The sequence below is a fragment of the Vitis riparia genome, chromosome 10 (genome assembly GCF_004353265.1).
Source record: "Vitis riparia cultivar Riparia Gloire de Montpellier isolate 1030 chromosome 10, EGFV_Vit.rip_1.0, whole genome shotgun sequence".
Taxonomy (NCBI): domain Eukaryota; kingdom Viridiplantae; phylum Streptophyta; class Magnoliopsida; order Vitales; family Vitaceae; genus Vitis; species Vitis riparia.
Window position 1 is genome coordinate 9,433,983 of NC_048440.1, and position 22,276 is coordinate 9,456,258.

Here is a 22,276-nt window from a genome sequence, read left to right on the forward strand (position 1 = left end):
GGAGAACAGTTCAAGCATTTAGTTAGGTTGAAGTTTCTCCACAATAAATGGGCGCAGAAAGTTCAAGGAAAGAAATGAAGAACCCTACATGCATGGCAATTGACACTTGAAACTTGACCAATCTCATTGAGTTCTTTTTACCCCACTTCCCACAACCACGCTAGATTATTGTGATTGAAGTCTACCACGAATTACATACAAAGCTTGATAAACACATCACAATTTTTCTTTTTCTTTTTTTCTTTTTTTTTTTAAAAAGACAATTATAAGTCATGTCATGTTGGCAAAAACAAAGGACTAATTAATTAATGAAGCCTTATAGCTAGTGTCCCTTGATTTGTTGAAGCTGATTTTCCTCTGGAGCATGCTATATATACTTTTTGGCTACGTATTCTCAAGTGGTGAACGGTCAGCCTAGTGTTTAATTTCATTTTAGGACAAACTTGCTGACGTTCGGCCACTGTTAATCACCGGTATTTTCCCTACAAAGGCCATTCAGAGCAAACCTTCAATCAATTGTTTGATTTTTTTGTATGTTTATTCATTTATTTTTTGATTTCTAACTCTTACCTCTGGTTTTCAAACTCTCAAGTATTATGAAAAGTTTTCAAAAGTTCAATTTCTTTAAATAATATATAGTAACAATAACAGGCTTTTCCTCTTTGGACGAACGGAGCTGAAAATAGTTAAAGAAAATAAAAATTGAAGAAAAAAAAAAAGAGAAAAGGGAATTCCCTTTTTCTTTAATTAATAGTGCATGATGGCTATTGATTCTTTTTCCCCAAAATTTCTCATGACTGAACAGGTGTTGTTATGATCTATCAAACATAACTACGGGTATGTTTGATAATTATTTTTAAAATAATTTTTTATTTTTCAAAACAAAAAAATTAAAAAATACATCTGATAACTAGAAAATAGTTTTTTATTTTCTATTCTCAAAAATAGAAAATATGGTATTTTGAATATTTTTTTTAGTTGTTTTTATTGTTTTTTAAGAGTTGTTTTAAAAAATAATTATACAAATATGTCTAATGATTAAAAATAAAGTTATAAATATAAAAATTATTTTTAAAACATATTTAAAATTATTAAAATAAGTTAAAAATATTTCAAACTCCCAAAAAGATTTTTATTTTACAAAATTATAAAAAATAATTTTCAAAAATTATTCTTAAAAATTATTTTTCAAAAGTTAACAGAGCTTAATTCTTCCAAGTTCTACAAGAAATTTAAGAATAAATTAATATATATATATATATATATATATATATATACACATATAGAAGGCAACAAACCCATATTCATTTGATAAAAAATCTCATGTTTGAAATCTCTTCCCCCTGTAACTCTAGTTTATCTGATTCAATTTAGAAGTGGTTGTGGGTGAAACTTTGACATTAATGATGCTATTGCCCTACATATCATTATTTGCCAAACAAATAAAATAAAATAAATAGTCCTCCCTTCGTTTTCCTGCACGTTGAGTTTTGAAGAGGAAAAAATTAGGAAGGAACAAATTAATAGGCAAAAGAAGTGAACAGACGTTAGGAAAATAAAGGGTTAAGGGTCCAAATAAAGGAAATGTTTGGGTCTGGTTGGTAATTGTTTTTTAAAATAATTTAGGAAAACATGCTTAATAATAGAAATCTTAAAAATAAAAAAATGTGATGTTTTCAGGAATATTTTTTTATTTATTTTCACTTATTTTTTAAGGACTATTTAAAAAAATAATTATATAAATATAAAAAATGATTAAAAATAAAACAATATATAATTTAAAATATATAATTTTTAAAGTAAATTCTAATATTTAAAATTTTTCTTCTTTTCATAATGAATCAAATAAAAGAATTTGAATTCTTTTTAGCATTGTTGTAATTTTTTTTCAAATACCTTTTATAATGTAAACTAAGTACAATATTTAGTAAGCATTGAATTATCAGATATCGTAGAAATATTAGTTGTTAGATTTTATGAAAATATTGAAAAAGTTGTCATATATAGTATTAGGACCTTGTTAGAAAAATTTTTAGACCCGACGTTCCTTGTCATATATTGTACCGAGACTTTGTTAGAAAATTTTCAATAACGCATAGGATATGAAGAAGAAAGCACACTTCAATCCAAAATTCTAACTTCAATATGATTTCAAGATCTTCAAGTAATCGTCTTGAACTTCATTGTCCTACTCTCTTTTATGCACTCATTAATGATTAAAAAATATGAGTAGACAAAGGGATGAAGAACTCTTTTGTATATAAGTGCTTTATGGTTCTTCCCATCAATAAACCATTAGTTTGATACTTTGAATCTTTAATTAACAATTAGAACATGAACTTAATAAGTGTTATGCATTTTTAAGATGAATCTAATTTAATGTCACTAAAGTTCATGCATAGGGAATGATGAATAAAAACTATAAAGAAAAGAAAACTTAATGTGGGCATACATTAAGGTGGTGTTTGTTTTTTTGTTGAATAGAAAAAGCCAAGTATTTTGATTTTTTCTCTTGAGATAAAAGTAACCTATTTATATCAATCAACATAATTAAAGTAAACTTGTTATCAATAGGTTCAATTTAGTTATGTTAGTTGATATCAACAAATTACTTTAAACTGAATAGAAAAAGCCAAATATTTTTATTTTTTATATTCAGTCAAAAAACAAACACCACCTAAAACCACTTCTAATTCCAACATTCCCTTACTTCATCTATAATGATGACTTAAGTTTTCTTTTACTAGATTCATCAAGTAGTTACTCATAATAACAGTCACTCTAAATTCCAAAGTAATATAATTTGAACAAATAAACTACAAATATAGATCACAATAGTCCTACATTCTACTTTCAATGTAATGTCAAACATGCACCATAGTAGTAGCAATTTTTTTGCCCAAATAACCTTTAATTAAGAATTTGTGCTAAATTAATTGTATTATGCCCACCAAATTTGATGGTCCAACTTTAATATCAAATATATGACAATCATGTTTTTTGAATCAATATTAACAACAAAAAAGATATTCATGTTAGTTAGAACTAAAAGTGGTCTTAATGACTACATTAAGTTTTCTTTTCTTAAAAGTTTTCTTTTATTAAATATTTTGATTCATTTTCCCATACAAAGATTTTGATGAAATTAAATTAGATTCATCTTGAAATTCACAATTAGTTAATGGTTCATTGATGGGATGAACCTATTTGTAACCCTCTATTTTATCCCCTTAGTTCACGCTCCATTAAGTGTTCTTTTAATACTCCACAATAGTTCTTTGGTGACTCATTACTACTCACACGACTTGTATTTTTTTAGCCACATTAGAGCTCTGATTGAGGGATTTATTTGGTTCCTCATTGTGACCCTTGGCAACCTTGAGTTAGATCTAGGATTTTTCTTTTTTCTTTTTAAAATAGTTCCTTTAAGTACACCTTTAAGACAACATACTTAGGCATATTCATATACACTTTTTAGGTCACTTAGACATGCCCTAAGTCAATTGATCACATTTCAGCTTACATAAACTCACCTTAAGTTACTTAGGGACTTTTATGATCACCTTTAAAAAATCGAAAGTCCAATAGGAACACCTAGAGGGGGAAGGGATGAATGAATAATTTAAAAAATTTTAATAAATATTTATAAGTTATACCTAATTCTCTTTACCCTACAAAATGTTAGAAATAATATTTTCTATCAATTATAGGAAATTCAAACAAAATATCAACTATAAAAATTATAGACAATGAGACACAATATTTTAACGTGGGAAACCCTCACACTAACTATGAAGATAAAAAATAATAAGATCTAAGACTTACTAATCTAAATTCACTATATAAAATTAAGTTACACAAATTTATCTGACCACTTTACCTTAGAGACTTACTCTTCAATACATACAACTTGATTCACATTCGCAACATAGTAACTTTCAATTGCTCCATGGATCACTTCAGCCTCGCTGAAGGGATGAAGGTCTTCAAACCAATATTCAAAGATCGAATCCTTGAATGAGAGATTGAGAATGGTGTCACACTTTAGGCTTTATCTCTAGGAAACCTTTTGTAAAGAATGAAAGGTCTCTAAATGATCTTAATGTGATACCTCCAATCTCTATGATCTGTAACCCTAAAGGGATTAAAAGGGAGGTATTTATAGGCAAAAACGGTATGGCTTGCTTGAGCAGTATGGCTCGCTTGAGAGGTTTGGAGTGCTTGATCGCTCCAAGTCACTTGAGTGGTCCTACTCTATTTCAAAAGTCAATTTTAAAACCTTTTAAGTTCAAAACAAAATTGATCCTCTTAATACCTCAACATATATAGCCTAATTTGCTACAAACCAAACTTCTTTAAACGTACATGTAACATCTGGTTGGACGAATAACAACCTTTGATCTTCAATGGAGAGTAAGTCATTATCTAGAAAAACTTCTATGACCAAACAAAAAAAGGAACAAAATTGTCAACATAAAAACAAAACTCAATGTCCTAACAAATTTAAAATTTATTTATTTATAAAATAATGTGAACCACAAACAAATTCAATATAATCTTCAAGAATGAATATAATACCATTTTCAATTCGTTAACAAAATCAATTCCATAAAAAACAGTGTTGATTCATTAAAGATAAAAAAAAAAAAAAAATCTAGATAGACTTCATGAAAATGACAAGGGATGAATAAGGAAGGCAATCATTATGTTGAAAAAGATATAACATTGAAGAATGTCAAAGAGAGATAAAAATAAAAAATAAAATAAAAAATCTAGCATTAGGTGATAAAGCAAGTGCAAAGCAAATGTCGTATCTAATACTGGGACTATAAGATCTACTAATAAATAAATAAATAAATAAATAAAAAACACTACCGTTCATGACAACTTGTGTCATTTTGTAAGCAAATAGAATCTAACAATGAGAAAATACTTATTTCCGTCATTTTGTGTGCAAATAAAATCTAAAAATGAAAAGAGAGGGGAAAGAAATAAAATGAATTCTTTACCGGTAGAGAAAATGAGTTTATTTATAGGTGAATAAAATTAAAAAGACATTACATATGAAAGTTATAATTTTTTTAATGTTGACACTGAAAAACAACCATCCATATAAAGAGAAATATGAAGTGAGAAACCATTAGCATTTAGCATTTATTGAAGGAGGGGTTTCTAGAGAAGAATAAATTTTTTTAGGTGGATTTTTTTTTTTTTGGGTATAAGATGTTTTAGAGGTGATTATTCTTTTAGACTTAATATAGATATTGATATTTATTTCTTAAAGTGATGCTTTTTAAAAATAATATTATTTAAATAAAATATCCTTTGATTAAAATGTTGAGGTAAATGGGTAATATCATAACATAAAATAAGAGTAATTGAATATCATAACAAAAAAAATAAGAATAACATATGAAGGGAGACAAAATAAGATAACAAAATTTAAAAGGAGATGATAGAAACATAGTAAAATTTAATGAGATGTAAAAATAAGATAATATAATTTAGTAAGATGAAAAAATAGGAGTAATAGATAAAAGGATATGGTGAAATATAATAGAATTTAATGAGATAAATCTATATATGAGGCAATTTAGTAACATAAGGGTTGACATCAAAGTATAATAGAATTGGGATGAATATATTTAAGATGCAATTTAATAATATTAAAAGACCAACCTTTTAAATCTCGTACTCTAATGAAGAGTTATTTATCATAATTATGTGTATTTTTTAAAAAAATTCTATAAAAAAATTGTTGTAAATCTATTTTAAAAAATATAATATTTTTCAAAATTTTCATTTAAAAATATAAGTTTATTATACATTTATAATTATGGTCATACTAAAATATTATTTTTTTTAAAAATTATTATACATGAGATATGATAAGAATAAGATATATACCAAAAATGATCAAAAAATTGTTTTTTTGAAAAGGTGGATTTCTACGTAAAAATTATTAATTTAAAAAAAATATATCTTTTACCATAGTGATGTTTACATGAAATAGATAATATCAAAGTATAAAGTATAAAATAAAAGTAAGGAAGAAATATAATTAAACTTTTCATATTAAAATTATTTTAATTAAATTATGATAATTTTTTAAAAAGAGAAATATTATTTAAATTAATTAAATAAAATAATAAGAAGACCTAAATCAATGAAATGATAAGGATATTTAAGGAAAAAAAAGTATACAAACACTTTATATATAGTATAAACATAGAAGTATAGGACCTGTTTGGTTGGTGTTTTCAAGAACTGTGTTTTGTTCTTGAAAACAAAAACACTAAAGACTTATTTGGTTGAGAAAATTGTTTTTGTTTTTTTTGTTCTCTATGTTCTCAAAATGACACTTTTTAGATAACAAAAAAGTGTTGTTTTCCCCGTTTCTTTTACTATTTACGGAACAAAAAAAACCATTAAGAGAACATCTATTCTTCGTGTTTTTTTTCTTCCTCTTCTCATATAGGTAACTCTACCAACACATTTGTGTTTTCTTTTTATTTCCGCATATGATGAAGTTATTTTTGGTTGATCTAGTAAAATAGGCTTTTTTTTGCAACATTTGTCGAGAAAAATGTTAGATCTGGGTAAAGTGATACCAGTTCTGTTATTCGAATGAGATTTGAGTTTTTTTGTATTTTTTTTTACCATGTGTTGTTAGTTTTTTTTATTTTTTCCGTTTATATTTTCCTGTTTAGATGCTGAGAAAAGTGGGGAAGGAAAATGAAAATAGAAAAAAAAAATCCCTATTTTTCCTATTTCTCAGTTTTTATTTTTCTTGAGTTATTTTGTTCAAGAAAAACAAAAAACTAGCTTAAGGACATGGAAAAGAAAGAAAATGAGTTGCTTTGAAAGGGTTTTGCAGGTGACTTTTTTCTCAATTTTGAAGAAGATGAGAGACGACTGAGGGTGAGGGTAGTAAGAATATTGGGTAAATACTTTTCTCAATAGTAGAACGGTTAGAGATATTTAAGGGACATGGTTGGTAAAAAAAAATTCATGCATAAAGTATAAATCTATTTATCAAAGCATATTATATGGTAAAATCTATTGGTCAACCCAAGCAAAACACCATCTTCAGCTATAGGATCCTTTGGAAAGTGACCATCTTCAAACTTTACCTTACTTGCATTTATTTTCATGTCCTATTTATTTTATTTACAAGCTTGTTAGGTGAAAAATAGTTGTAAAAATTAAATTAATTCTTTTTAAAACTTTTTATCTCCTCTTAATAGAATATACTATAATTTTTAATAAAATTAAAGATTAAATCAAGAAAAAAAAATTGTTAATAAAAATGATTTTATCATGTTTGATTTATTTTAAAAAAATATAAAAAATATTTTTATTTTAAAATTAATCAAATATAAAATTAATCAAACTATTATCATTTTTATTTACTTTTCTTTCATTTTTTCCCCAATTTTATAAAAATTTAAAAAAAAAACATTTTAATTTAAATGAATTGTGTATATAAAAATTATTTATAAATTTATAATATAAAGTTACTTGAAGAAAACATTTTATTAATTGAAAAAAAAAACATATTTTAAACATGTTTTTTATTTTACTTGTTCTAAAAAACTTTTTTATTAATTCAACCAAATATGTTTTTTTTTTTTTTGAGAACAAAAATTGTTTTAAAAAATTCTGTTCCCAAACACAATTTTTTTTCTAAAAACATAAAAAATTGTTCTTAAAAATTATTATAAAAAATTGTTTTCAGAACAGTTTTTAAAAATAGCAACCAAACATACCCATAGATTTTGAACGCGGAAAGGCCCAGAGCGGCCCGACCCTGAGAGACCCTGGGCCGAAAGCCCTACTTCCAGCGAATTGGGCTAAGGCCTGTCCGCTTCCAGTGGGGCGTGAGGCGTAATGTGCGAGAGGGAAAAGGAGAGGGTAGGGAGAGCTTTCCCAAGTTGTTCAGGGGGCAGCGACCATGGAGCACTGCTGATGAACAAACACTCTGTTGATGCCCTTTTCGCTGCTCTTTCTCAAACTCCGAGTCTCAGACCCTCAAATGCTTCTTCTTCAACAACAGAGGCTAGTCATCTCCTCTTCACGCACCATCCTCCTGGCCTCCAAACACCTCCTCAAACCCACTCCTTCCACGCTGCCACTCAAGTTAAACCTTTCCTCGCCCGGCATCATCTCCGCCTTTCCTTTGAAACCCAACTCCAGAATCCTCCCAATCTCCCTCAAAACCTTCGCCTTACCTTATACTTCCCATTCCAATGTCCCCGGACCAGGTCTTCCTTCTCTTCTCATATATATGTGCGTGTGAACGCGCGCCTTGTTTTGTTTTTTGGAATTGCTTATTGAACACTATTTTATTTTTTGGTTTTCTTTGGTTCTTGAAGTTTATTCGGAGAACCCAGAAGACACCAGTAATTCCTCCGCCCGACTCAACGTTTTGAAGAAGAAACTGGAGGTGATAGGCTTTGACACACAAATGCTTAAAATTGGGCAGTACAGTCACTTGACGTGTCCCACGGTATAAGTTTCTAAGTTCTATTTTTTTTTTTTGCTGCTATGTTTGTTGTTGGATGAGGGTTATAGATAAAATGAATTGGAACACCCAAAAGTGGGTTTATGGATTTCCATGTGTACAGTGAACACCATCTTCATGCTACCATACAACAATCAGGTGATGACTTCAATCTAACATATAGGTTTACAAATTCTTGCTTTGATTTACTGGATTATTCTCTAATTGAATTATATCAGGTAAACAGGGTAAATAAGAACAAACCTGGAGTCATCTATTTACCAATTGAAACATAGGTGGATAGTTTTATATGGTATTAGAATTTTCATGGTTTATCTTCAAAACTGATATTAAACAGGCTATAAAGTCTTTTTATGGTCCTTTTCCTAGGGAAAACTACTGTATGACTTAAGGCCCTCGATTCATCTGGCTCAATAAGAAAAGGATGACACAATTGGTTTAATAACAGACTGTCACTATCTAAAGGTACAAATTTTTTGAGTGATAGACATGTAGTAGAGAAAGTGCTTCAGAGAGGCAATTGACACTAATAAATGGTGGTCTTGCATCAATGCATGGAAATGTTGACTATGTCTGATGAAAGATGGAAAACTAAAAAAATAAATTATTGAAGTTAGAAGATCATTGTGGAGTTGGAGAATAGGGGATGAATAGTTGTCTCCTTTATTGCTTTGTCTTAAGGGGCGGCAGTTTGGGATCCATACTGAAGGGAGAAGAGGTAGAAAAAAAGGAGGGATCCAGTTTCAAACAAAGATTAGTGAGTAGCCCTTGAGGCTTGGCTAAAGTGGTAAGGGTTTGGGTTGGGGTTGTAGGAGGTTCCCAAGTTTGCGGTCCCCTGCAAAGAAAAGGTTTACCCATGAAAATGATTAGTGAGCAGATAGATAACCTATATTAATAAAAATGATCAAACATCTAAAGAATACTTCTTACAACAAACCTTTTGTATGTTGGGGGGATTCCATTTAGTACAAATTGGATACATGTGACTTCATTTGTCCTTTAGCTTCTTATTTGCAAATTCATTTTTGTTGAGCTTTTTTTTTAAATATATGTTTTTAATTTTTTAATTCTTTTATTTATTTATTTTATTTTCAATGTAAAATATGTATTTATATGTTGTTCTTGGCGCCTTAGTGTAAGGGTGGTCGTTCAATGCAGAAAAGCTTATCTCTTTTCATCACTTTAGATGGGTATGTTACATTTTTTTTAATTTAAATTTTCTTTTGTTTTTCAATTGTTCTGCACTCATATCTAATAACAAAAATTTTTGAGTGCCATAGGGATTATGCTGTATGGGTGTGTCATCGAGGAAAATGTGGGTGGAGAGGTAACATACGGGTAAGATACTTCTGTCGCACAAGTTTGATATATAATTAATTTTTACTATAAAATTTTGGATTCATTATTGGTTGTGAGATCCCCTTGCCTAATGTTTTCCATTTGGTTGCAGGCCTTTGTAAATGACAGCTCATCATATGGAAGGTTGAACCAAATTACCGAAATTAAGCCCAAAAGAGAAATCACAGAAAAAAGTTTGGGTTTAAAACCACTTTGTAGTGAGGTTTGCCTTTTCACTTGTCTTATTGCCAATGATCTTGATTGGGTGGTTTAACCAGTTTGGTCTTTTAAGAGTGTTTTTATCACACAACATTTCTATTAATAGGTATTTTTTTTTCCTATTATGTGGAATTTTACTTGGAACATTCTCCATCCCACTCGAATCCTTGCTATGTGAGCCTAGCCTTAAAGGCTTATCATGCACAACCTTTTTATATGAATAGTATTTATATGGTACCCCTATTCTCAATTATCTATCAAAAATAAAAAATAAAAAATTGTACCCGTGTTCTCTACATTTCGTCATTTGCTCAATTGTGAACATGTCATGGAAGTTAGGAGATTAGGCTCATCCATAGGACAATTGGAAGTTTGATGATGATGATTGGGTATTTGATCCCTCATCACTCAAAAACAAATCGGTCATTTGTTTTCTTGATATGATTCAATTTTGAGAAACCATTGGTGAGAAAGAATTGATGCAAGTAATGCCTTCAATGCCCAGGTTTTTATCAGTCAATCTATCCACAGAATTCCAGCCAAAATGGGAAGGGAGTTCTCCTGGACCTCTAACTTTGACGACAATCCTTCTTCATAACCCCCCAATTTGTGGAACTTTCTTCTACAAGACTTCCCCAGCAACAAAAGACTTAATAGATAAGCCCTTATAATTTGGAATGTTCTATGATTATGAAAGCTGAAAGTTTTCATCTGCAAACTCAAATAAAATATGCATACCATGGGCTCTTGCAGTTGTAGAAAACCAAACTTCACCTAACACCATCCTCGCATTTTTCTCTCAAAGGCACAAAGTTTTCTCTATGCTTCTCTTTCCTAAATCCTTTTTTATTTGTTTTTATTTATTATATTTCTGTAAATTTTTTAGTTGTTACTAACTAGAAAGCTAGTACTCCCCCCTAAAGGTCATGGAACCTTATTTTATTTTCTTACTATTATTTCAAGTTTGAGTACTAGTTTTTATTTTATTTTATTTTTATTTTTTACTATGATGGTCTTGTTTAGCAATATTTTTAGAAAATTTATTTTGTTTGCCTTATGCAAAATAGTTAATATTTCCTAATTGGCCTTGTTTCAGCTAGTTGCATATTTTGGAGAGCGAATGATATCGGAAAAAACATTGGCAAGAAATTCTGTCATGCAAAAAACATATGGTGATCAGGTGCACATTGGCACTCAGTTCAAGAAAAATACTGTCACCTTCATTTATCTTTAATGATTAATTATGAGGTTTGAGTCACCCAAATTGTATATATGAATTCTCTTTTTCAATGACATTGATCAGGATGAATTGACTTTAAGAGTTTTCTGGTCTCACCTTTGCTGTAAAAGGTGTGTAATGATGAAAACATTATATAATAGAGCTCATTTATGATACCTTTTATGCCAAAAGTTAATCCTATGACCAATGAGCTACTTTGTTTTTGATGAATTTTTTCTAGGTGTATAGAGGCACATTAAAGAGTGCCTAACAAAAACGGGGTTCCACCCATGTGTACAAGGAAAATACAGAGAGTACCACAAAAAGAATAGAAAATGCAAACTAGGAATGCAAACTAACCCAAGCTTTGATGGTCTAAAAAGTCCAATAAAGGAAGAATTGTTGATCCCCATGGGGGCCTGAGTCCACTCCAAAAGGGACTTTTTGAAGATCTCCTTCAAGCTCTAATCTGCGAGCTCCTCCTCTTTAAAAACTTGGCCATTCTATTCACTCAAATACAACAGAGCAAGGAGAGAGGGGCCATTTTCCTTACCTCCCTCTTCCTTTTTGTTTGGTTTTTGAGTTTTGATGCCCAGGAAAAGGTTTAGTATAGATTTGTGAGTCAAGGGATTGAGATAAGGCAACTGGTTTGTTTTTTCTATAGGCAATATACCTAAAAATATGACAAATGGTCAGTCCTTAGCATTGTCCTAATTGGATTTGGATTAGCAAATTCTGGTGAGGCTGATATAAAGGTCAGGAGTGTTAGCTATGATCTCTTTTCATGAGTTCTACTGGTGCAAAGGGAATCTAAATGGCTCTAAAGTTTTCCTCAGTTATTGTGTTGCAAAAGAGTGACAAGATGAATGGTTTTCTGCCTCATTTTGGACTGAGTGGCTTCTGTTCTTCTCAATCAGGGTAACTAAGAAAAGAGGGATCATAATGCTACAAGGCAACATAACAAACATTAGTTTCCTTCCAGTGATTAACATTTTATTCTTGTTGCTTTTGTCTGAATGTGACCATTATTGCTATATCTGATGGTTTCTGATTTTCTTGACAGTTTATTATTGCATTTACTTATCGAAGAAATGGGGTGCTTGTGAGTTGCAAATATCGGGATGTTAACAAGAATTTTTGGCAGGTATTTTTTGATTAGTTTGGATATCTACTTCAAGTAACTGACAAACAGTGGTTAATAAAATGGAATGATATCTAATTTAGCTGCATTTTAAACCTGTGGAAGGGACCTCCATTGCCTGAATCTCATCTGCATCATATTGTCAGATCTTATCTGCTAAGTTGAAGAAGTTGGTTTTGGTTTCTTGTCAATTTTTAGTATTTCCCTTTTTCCGTTTTCCTTGATGAGGAGGTCTCCTTGTTGCATTTCTTCTTTTCATTAGTCTTCATCTCTTACCACCTAATAAACAAAAAACTGTATAGGGGATTTCATTCCTAATATTGGGAAATGGCCTTTTCTATTTGTTAATAACTTTAGTTCTTTAGTTGCATAATTCCTCTAATGCTATTATCATAACATTTCTTTCTGCTTTGAGGGATGAATTTTGATGTTATTCCAATTTTGATCTCTTCATTTTTTGCTATTGGTCTGCAGGAAAAGGACACTGAGAAAATATTCTATGGTGTGGATGATATAAAGGAAGCAAGTGATATAATCATTGTAAATAATGTTCTCTCCACTTGCTGTGGGCAGTTATTTGAAAAATATTTCACCTGATTATTTTAATGTTTGATTTAGGTTGAGGGTGAAATAGACAAACTTTCAATGGAAGAAGCTGGATTCTACAATTGTGTGAGTGTCCCTGATGGAGCACCTCCGTCAGTTTCTACAAAAGTGTTCGAATCTGAGGAAAAGGTTTGTGTTTGTCTTTGGGTTGATTTTTTTAATATGTTGATATATCCCTTCGCCCAACGTTGATAATCGATTTTTTTGGCGAAATATCTGTGACATAATCTGATTTTTTAATCCCTGCCTATATACAGCAAGCATTTTCATGAAATATCCCTTCTCGTTGAGTTAGGAAGCAAACTCACTCCCATCCAAAGAATTCTTACAAATCTTTAATCCTTGTGGCCTGAAGAGAAGAGAAGAATAGGAACAGACTTTGTCCACTAGTTCTTCAGTGAAGCTCTGTATTGTAAAATTTTTTGACATTGCTCTCAATCAAACTTGTCCAGCAGATGGTTTGTAATGTTCAATGCCAGAGGACTCTTCTAATGGATCCTTACCAGAAAGAAAGTGACACTCCGAATCAAGGAGTATGGGCTTATTGGTTTCCCAATGGGTCTTTTATTTTTTACTTTTTATTTTATTTTTTTTATGTAAGATTATTGACAAATATATAACATGATATGAAATGTGATAAAAATAAGATATATGATACACGATCTAATATAGTATGTGATACCAGAAACTAGGAAGACGGTGTGCACACATTTTACTAGTTGACAGATGACAAAAATGGTGGCAGCTACTATTTAGAAACTTCGAGGCAATTTTCTTTGATAGGATCATGGGTAAGACATCAGAGATGATTTAGATAGGCATGAGACTTGTGCAAACCTAAGTTAGCATGAAAGGAGAGTAGGTCTACACATGGTTCTTTGAAAATATGGCCCTAGTTTGTAAGTGACTTTAGAGATGACTAAAAAAAGTGAAGTTCTTCTATGGTTTGTTATGGAAGTAAATATAGGTAGCAGAACAATGGTTAACACCCCCTTGGCTGCCATACCTTATTATCCAAATCCTTGGCAAACCCCTCAGGATATCTCTAGTATGCTGGTCATAACCTTTCAGGGCTTAACAAGGGGTATACTAGAAGAGTGCTTTGGTGGCGTGCTCTTATAGCTGATGGGTGATTGGGCTGGAATGAATGCCAAGATCTTCGAGGATCAAAGGGACCTATGGTAGATGCCCTTGAGGCCTAGCTTAAGTCGTGAAGGGATGGGAAGGGGTTGTGAGAGGATCCAGGTTCAAGTCATAATGGGGACAAAAATTTACCCCATAGTTTTAAAAGGCTCAAGGCGCACTAAGGCGCAAAGTAGTCCTGGAGCCTGAGGCGTAAGGCGCAAGGCGCGGGTTTTAGTGAAGTAAGGCGCACCGTAATTTACATATATTTTTCCTCTATTTTTCCTATATTTTTCCTCTTCTTTGTCTTCTTCACTTCTCCACTACACGGTTGAGGCTAGGGCAAAATTTGGGAGAGTTGTCGGATTGAAAACAACTAGAAAAGGGGGCTGGAAGGGAAAACAGGGCCAAAACGGCGTCGTTTTGGACCTGCTCTTTTAAAAGAATAGGGACCAAATGACGTCGTTTTGGTCCCAAAAAATAAAAAAAGAAGTTAGGGCTTTTCTCTGCCCTCTGCAACCTGATGCCGAAGAAGAAAAGAAGGAGAAGAAGAAGAAAAAGAAGAAGGAGAAGGAGAAGGAGGTAGGGGATCGAGGCGCACCTGTGGACCCCATCGCGCCTTGCCGGAGGTGAGCACCTTGTGCGCCTAAGCAGCGCCTTCATGAAGGGGCGTCGCCTGCCTTCAAGCGAGGCACCAGAGGGTGGCGTCGCGCCGCCCGAAGCCTAGGCGCGCCTTTCACAACTATGATTTACCCATAAAAAAAAGGGACCTATGGTAGATAATGTGATATATTGTTTTCTTCTTGACCAGTTGATTATCACTTCTATGATTTGAAAGCTGCTTCCATGGGTAGGAAGATAAAGGAGGAAATTATTTGTCACAGGAGTCCTTTTGGTGGCATTAAGCTAAATTTTGATGGTTGTGCTTTTGGGAGCTTCAACTTGGTTGGGCATTAGGGCATTAGGGCAGTTGTTAAGGCCGAGCTGTTTTCACTCTTGGAAAATTGATTATGACAACTAATTGGGCATATTGAGTTTCCCTGTGGAAAGAGATTCCTAAGTGTTTCTTTCCTTGGAATCATGGGGAGCAGAAGCCCTTGGAAGTTTTGGTGTCTATTTTGAGGAGAATTCAGGCCCTTTTGAGGATTATCCCCTCCCCTCCTAGTCTAAGTAGGGAGGCTGATCTTTAGTAGTTTTTATTTTATTTTATTTTGTTCAGCGGGGTGGGGTGTTTGGTTTGGATCTCTAGTTGTTACATTTAGTGTTAAATGTTAATTTCCTGGTTCTTTCTTCTTTTTCTTTCTCTAACTTCAACTTATGTGGGAAAGATACCCCATCCTTCTTTGATATCCCTAGCCTTTTTACAGTATTTTTCCCTTATACAAAATGTTGAAAAAGAGAAAAAAGAATATCCATGTTCTCTTAGCTACTTGGTTGTCGTCAATTGATTTCAACTTGAGTCCCCTGCTCTTTTTTGAGGTGCTTTTTAGGTGCCCTTTGTATACTTCCTATGTACTTTGAGACACTTCTTTGGAGTGCCTTGCTTTTATTATATTGCTTTTTACCCATTAAAAAAAAAAAATGATTTCAACTCTAGTCTTGGGGTTGTTATCAAGCACTGGAATATAAACTGTACAGGATAACTACACATTTTGGGATTCACTTCTCTTTGAATGAATATATCTACAGATTGCACAATGATACTAATTCTAGGCATCCTCTATCATGCTTTCATTATTTTTTTTGGCTAATATTTTCTGTTTGTCCAGGCTCTGAGTCTTATAATTATAATGCATGTGTCTCTTAGTAGGCATTGCTCTATTCAGATGTCAGTTTTTGCCCCTTGTGTTCCCTCATAAATGCAAAGGGCATTAATGCTTTTTATATACCTTTTGTATAGAGAATTTGGATCTGATGCCCCTTCCATATTTTTTGTAAAGCTAGGACATAAAATATCAGTATCTATGGAACTGCAAGGAGTACCTGGAGAAGGTTGGTAAAAGGAGGTTTATGGTTTTCAGTTACAATGAATTAATGCAGAAATGATAGGTCTTTTAATTTTTTTAATATTATAGGCATCTCGCATTATACTTGCAACTGATGGGGATGCACCTGGTCTTGCCTTAGCTGAAGAACTTGCTCGCCGCCTTGGAAGAGAAAGGTTTACATGATTGTGTGCTGATATTGTTTACTTCGTTGAAAAATTTCTGATAACTCCTCGTTTTTTGTGAGATGGCAGATGTTGGCGAGTAAAATGGCCTAAGAAAAATGAAGTTGAACATTTCAAAGATTCAAATGAGGTTTGATATAAATGTCTGAACACATAATAATGCAATATTTAGTTGAATGTTAAAATTTTAGCTTGATTTATAAGAAAATTTTAGGGTGTTTTGACTACATTATTTAATAATAATTTTATTTCTAGAGGTTTCCCTTTGAAATACTACATGTTTGTTATTAATAATTTGATTGAGTTCATCATGTGGTGAAAATCATCAAAGTTTCTCCATCAAATACTGAGAACGTCTTGCTGCATTTTGTAGCATATGTATCAATATGAAGTTGGTGGACTTTTCTTGTGTTTCCCCTAGTGTGTCAAGTTTCCTTCCATCATATGTATTGTCTTTTGATAATTTCCCCAACTTCATCTGATACCCATTAGCTGCTTTATGTTTATTCTAATAAAGGATAGAGAGTAAAAATGACATTAATTGAGTGGATATATAATAAATGTGACACAGTAACTGTAGTCTATGCATCATGCTGTCTGTGATGCATGGTGTGCACTTTAGCTGGCATTCATGCTTGTGATAAACATTCAATTGCCAGGTTCTAGCAAAAGATATTTGTTCTGGGAACCATTGCATTTATTTTGGTGTAGTTCTCTCTTGCAAAGATAAAAGTTGAAACACTGATTATTTGTCAAATTATGTTCTCAGGTGCTTATGTATTTAGGACCTGATGTTCTGAAAAAAGTAATTGAGAATGCTGAGATATATCCTATTCAAGGATTGTTCAACTTTAGCCATTACTTTAATGAGATTGATGCATATTATCATCACACTCTTGGTTTTGAGCTTGGTGTTTCAACTGGATGGAGGGGTCTGAATGGATTATACAATGTGAGTACAATATTTCATTTATGTCTTGATTGCTTTTTAAATTTTATTTTTAACCTTCCTTTGGCTTTGTTATTACTTCTGAAGAATATATTTAAGTGTACCTTGAAGTATTGAGTGGTTTGAGAAGAATAGTCAAATGTAAAGTTGGATACATCAGGGAAGGATGCTCTGAACTTAGGTCTAACAGACAGTTTTGTTAAATCTTAAGTTCAATTTAGTGTTATGGTCTATTTGTATTCGAGGGGTTAGTAGTTTGAATCTTCTTAGGATCCGTTTGATAAGAGGGTATAATTTTCCTTTTGAATTACAAAATTGCATTTTGATTCTTATGTTTTATGTGTGAATTTTTTATGGAAGATGGTGGCTAAATATTACCTGAAGGTATTGAACTGCATATCTTAAGCCATAAAGGGACCTGGAAATATTTTATTCTTAACATTGAAACCTACCTAGTAATTGAAAATCATTTATTCTTGATGTTGAAGCCTACTCAGTAACTGAACCTGGGAAAGGGTTAGTTCCATTTTCTTGTTCACTGCCTTTATCAATCATCCATTCTGTGACTGAAAGATTAGTTTAATATATCTGGATAAAAGTCAAAAAAAGGAATTTTTTTTAATAAATCATTTGATGCCTGGAAGCAGAATAAAAACTAGCGACCCTCATCCCAAATTTCAAAAGGTTCTAGATTATCTGATAACAGACTCTCAACTATACCTCCTCCATGAACTGATACTGAATACTTATGAGCCAGTTGATAGCAGGGAAAAAAATCTGCCACATGCCTTACAATGACTGATTGGCTGTCAAGAAAATCTATGCTAGTAGTTGTGTAGATTAAGCTCATGCAAGCACAATTATTCACAAACTTATGCATCCAAAACTATATTGACAAATGCGTGTTGATGTCCCTTGTTATTTTGTAAGTGGAAGCTTTTTATATTTTAAATTTTAGTTTTGTGATCATAGCATTTGTAAAGTACCTTAATGCGCCTTATGTACTATGTTAGTGAAGCTTATGTACTACTTGAATTTAAGATAGCTACTACCTTAGTGCACCTTAGGGGATGAAAACGCGGTTTTATTACCCTAGATTGTCTAGAAAGAATGAAATTGAATAAGCTTTGCAACAATAAAGTAATTGTTTAACTTATGGCGAAAACACATTTAAAAAATCATTTCCTTAAATCTTTGCTCTAATGGGTCAAATGTTTAAGAGATGTGAGTTTTCTTCTTTTACAATTATTTGCTTCAGAGTTGGTTTCATTTATTTTGCCTAGCATATGGTTTTCTTTTATTTTAGCTTTGATGGAACTTGTGTGCTTTCTGTGACTTAGATCATACCCTTCTTGTTAGACACTTTATCTAACATATATCCTCTTAATTTTCCCACACATGTGGGATTGCTTATGTTAACTAGTAATGAATTAGGGAGTTGATGTCAATAGTTTCTAGCAAGTTGTTATTAGAGTAGATTATATTTCAATTCCTATAGTAATTTTGTTGAAGTTAATGTAGCATTGAAATATTAAGGTTCAAATTTCGTCGGGTGTGTTGTCTCATTCTGCTTTAATTTGGCTATCAAAAACAATCTTAAGGTTTGTTTGAATTTCTATATTTTGAGTCTCTACATTGACTTTTGATTAAAAGTCTCTTCTTGGGATTTATGGCAGTCTGTTTTGATTTTCTAGAAAAGTTCATTTTTAAGGAGGGGGAGAGGGGGGGAGAGGGTGAGAGAGGTGAAGGGGGAGAAATTTGCACTGTGTTAGTACTAGGTTAGTCTTGTTTTAGAAGCCTTTCACTGGCTACACAAATTCTCTAAAGTCCATAATTAAGGTCCAATTGTACACATCCAGAAGACCAGACCTACCAAACTCCACCCTCACACCCCCGCCTACAATCAACCCACAAGCACCTTAAGTTTGTTTTTTATGAGTTGTTTTATTATTATTTTTTTATAAGTTTTATTTTTTATAAGTTGTTTGTCTTGGGAAGCTGAAAATTGAAGTTTTATCTAAATAGTCTTCCCTCTTATCTTATATTTTCTTCTCTACTTCTTTATTTCTCTTGTTATTCAAGCACTTCTCAATTAAACCTATTCGCCTTGCTTTTACAAAAGATGTCATCTTCCTAAACTGCAAGATAGCCTTAACCTCAATGCTCCAAACACCGTCCAGTTTCATCCTTATTGTTTATATATTATAATTACATATTGTCATCAACTTTGTTATAAACCTGTAGAACCTCTTTAGAAGACAATATTGCCAAATCAACATCGCTATCAATTGCATAATACTAAGAAAATTTTCCTTGCTCAAACTTTTGCTGCCATAGAGCTACAAGACCTTGATAGAAATCTGGTTTCATTTTCAATGTTTCCTCGTATCTCTGCTTTGCTTTAAGATACTCTTTTTCCATCTTTTTGCAGGCACCCAAGGTGAAGCAGTAAACGCCTATGACATTGATGTCATTACCATCCAAGGTTTGAATGCGGTGACTAACTTTGATGTGAGTAGCTATGATGTTCACAACATACTACTGAGCATTACATTGACCATTTTTGTTGCTGCAAAGCGATTTAAAGATGCTGAGCATGTTGAAATGACTATAGATGGACAGATGACAGTTGATGAAATCAGCTCATAGCTGATGGCTGGATTCATACAGCTTGGAAGCATGGAAGAACATATTAGATATGGGGAAGAAGAGATTGGAGGGGGGTGGGGTACAGAAAAAGAAAATGGGACATGCCTTGCATCATGCTCTCCAACTATGATATTTTTTTCACTTCAATGGGATACAATTATAAGCTATGATATCTTTTCACTTCAATGCATGTACCCCTATTATTGCAACCTTGAAAAGGCTAGAAAATGGGCAACAAGTTTGAAACCATGTTTGTATCCTTGATTTTGCAATTCAAAGAATGAAAATGAAGCAATTTTATGGAGAATGGTTTTCTCTAGATTCATTGAAATATGCCATTATTAGCAAAACATGTTACAGAAATGCATTGCTAGTTTCTACCACATGCACCATGAACATGACTAGTGAGGGCTCTTCCATTATTACCATATCGTCTAGAAAGCTCAAATTCAGTCTTGGTGGGTTATTTGGAATATGAAATCATTTGAATTTTGATCAGGCAAAGAAGTTCAAATGTGCTACTTATGGTGCCTAGATGGTCTCGAGTCCTTGAGGTCAATTGGGCGGGCTAAAGAGTAACATCCCATTCAATGAGATTTTAAAGTGAAGATGACACATCCCATTGAAGAAAGTAAGGCAAAGAATCAACCCATTTTGATGGCGTCACTGTAACTTTTATTAAGCTTTCAAAAAGAACAATAGTATTAACATGTAACCTATGGCAAGAGTCATCTCATTAGACAAGTGAGATGTTATGATAATTTCTCCTTTAAACAGGTTTACTAAAAGTGTTTTGCTAATAATATTTGAGACATCTACCAGTCCAGTTGAGTCTTCTTTCAACATCTTCACGACCACCACCGTTACCTAGTTTTGCATGTCATATCTACAACTTTCCAATGATGAATTTGTATTAGCGCCTAATGCATTATTCATTGTATTATTCGCTAAGGCATGAGTTTGAGTTAGTGGAATGACTGATGACAAAGTAGAAATTGTAGTAGAGGAGAAGAGACATAATAGATGCAGAGAGAAAACTTGTCCCAAGGAAAGGGGGATAAAAATTACAAGAAGGAAAATTGTGTTCTTGAAGGCTATGTTTGGTTCCCGGAAAGTACAAAGGAAAGAAAAAAAATGCTAAGGAAAATGATTTTCTCATGTTTGGTTGTCCTATGAAAAATATAAAAAAAAATCAAATATAATTAAAACTAATTAAAAACCTATGTATTTTTAAGTTATTTAATCTTTATATTGATGAGTTAAAATAAATAAAATGAGTTTAAAGTAACAAAAAAAAATAATTTATCAACTTTTAATCTATTTTTTTATTTTCCTTCACTTTTTCTTTCCTTCTACTTTTCCTTTGTATTTTATTTCCCTCGCATTTTCCCTTAAATTTTCCGGAAACCAAACATAGCCGAAAAGAACCTGTAGAGAATCTTAGTTTTTCAGCATATAATATCTAATCTATAAACTACAAACAATAAAAAACTAGACAACTACAATACCTAGGAAATATTTAAAAAATAAAATCATGATTTAGGCACAATATAGTTGCCCTGAATGAATGACAGATCAAGAAACAATAAAACACGGGAAAAGAATTTACATACTCACAAAAAATGAATTTTCAAGTAAGCGAAACACAAGGACCCATATGCGTACAAGCATGTCAAATGGAAAAAATTGTATAATGGCAACACCATTTGTCTACTAAACATATGTCCAACATGATCTTGAAGTTGAGCTGCCAGCACCTCCAACCAAGCAACTACATTTTCTACATTTCTTCTAACTATTTGACCAGCCCCAACAATGTCTTCACCTCCACCAACAAAAATCTCTATCAGCATTGTTAAAAGGCCTTCTAGCAGCATGAACACCATATTTTTCCCCATCGTCTCCCTTAGGCTATGTTTGATTCTCGGAAAATTTGAGGGAAAATGCAAGGGAAAGAAAATACAAAGGAAAAGTAGAAGGAAAGAAAAAGTGAAGGAAAATAAAAAAATAGATTAAAAGTTGATAAATTATTTTTTTTGTTACTTCAAACTCATTTTATTTATTTTAACTCATCAATATAAAGATTAAATAATTTAAAAATACATAAGTTTTTAATTAGTTTTAATTATATTTGATTTTCTTTTATATTTTTCATAAGACAATCAAACATGAGAAAATCATTTTCCTTAGCATTTTTTTTCTTTCCTTTGTATTTTCCGGGAACCAAACATAGCCTTAAGGTTCTATCTTCTTAGGTCCTACAGATGAATAAAGAAATCTCTAAAAAATGTGAACCCATGAAAAACAAATTTAATGATATCAAAAAGTAGATAGCCATG

General features: G+C 31.9%; 1 protein-coding gene and 1 pseudogene across 4 annotated transcripts; one reads left to right on the plus strand and one right to left on the minus strand.

The window, feature by feature from the left end:
• LOC117923070 overlaps positions 1–22,276 on the minus strand; it is a 42,714-nt pseudogene that overhangs the window by 1,910 nt on the left and 18,528 nt on the right.
• Positions 7,914–20,241, plus strand: LOC117923779 (twinkle homolog protein, chloroplastic/mitochondrial-like). Of its 4 annotated transcripts, XR_004652684.1 has the most exons (15): positions 7,916–8,264; positions 8,376–8,509; positions 9,659–9,714; positions 9,805–9,862; positions 9,975–10,085; positions 11,178–11,261; positions 12,364–12,444; positions 12,916–12,981; positions 13,060–13,176; positions 16,114–16,161; positions 16,245–16,330; positions 16,409–16,469; positions 17,109–17,291; positions 19,720–19,799; positions 19,903–20,241. XR_004652684.1 is itself a non-coding variant. In XM_034842224.1 (14 exons), exons 1-14 carry the CDS (start codon positions 7,988–7,990, stop codon positions 19,738–19,740), a joined length of 1,383 nt encoding a protein of 460 aa, XP_034698115.1. In that variant the 5' UTR covers positions 7,916–7,987; the 3' UTR covers positions 19,741–20,241. The 4 variants fall into 4 exon arrangements, 3 of the variants coding, with proteins under 3 accessions (XP_034698116.1, XP_034698115.1, XP_034698117.1); XM_034842224.1 differs by having other exon boundaries at positions 19,720–20,241; XM_034842226.1 differs by having other exon boundaries at positions 8,149–8,289; positions 19,720–20,241.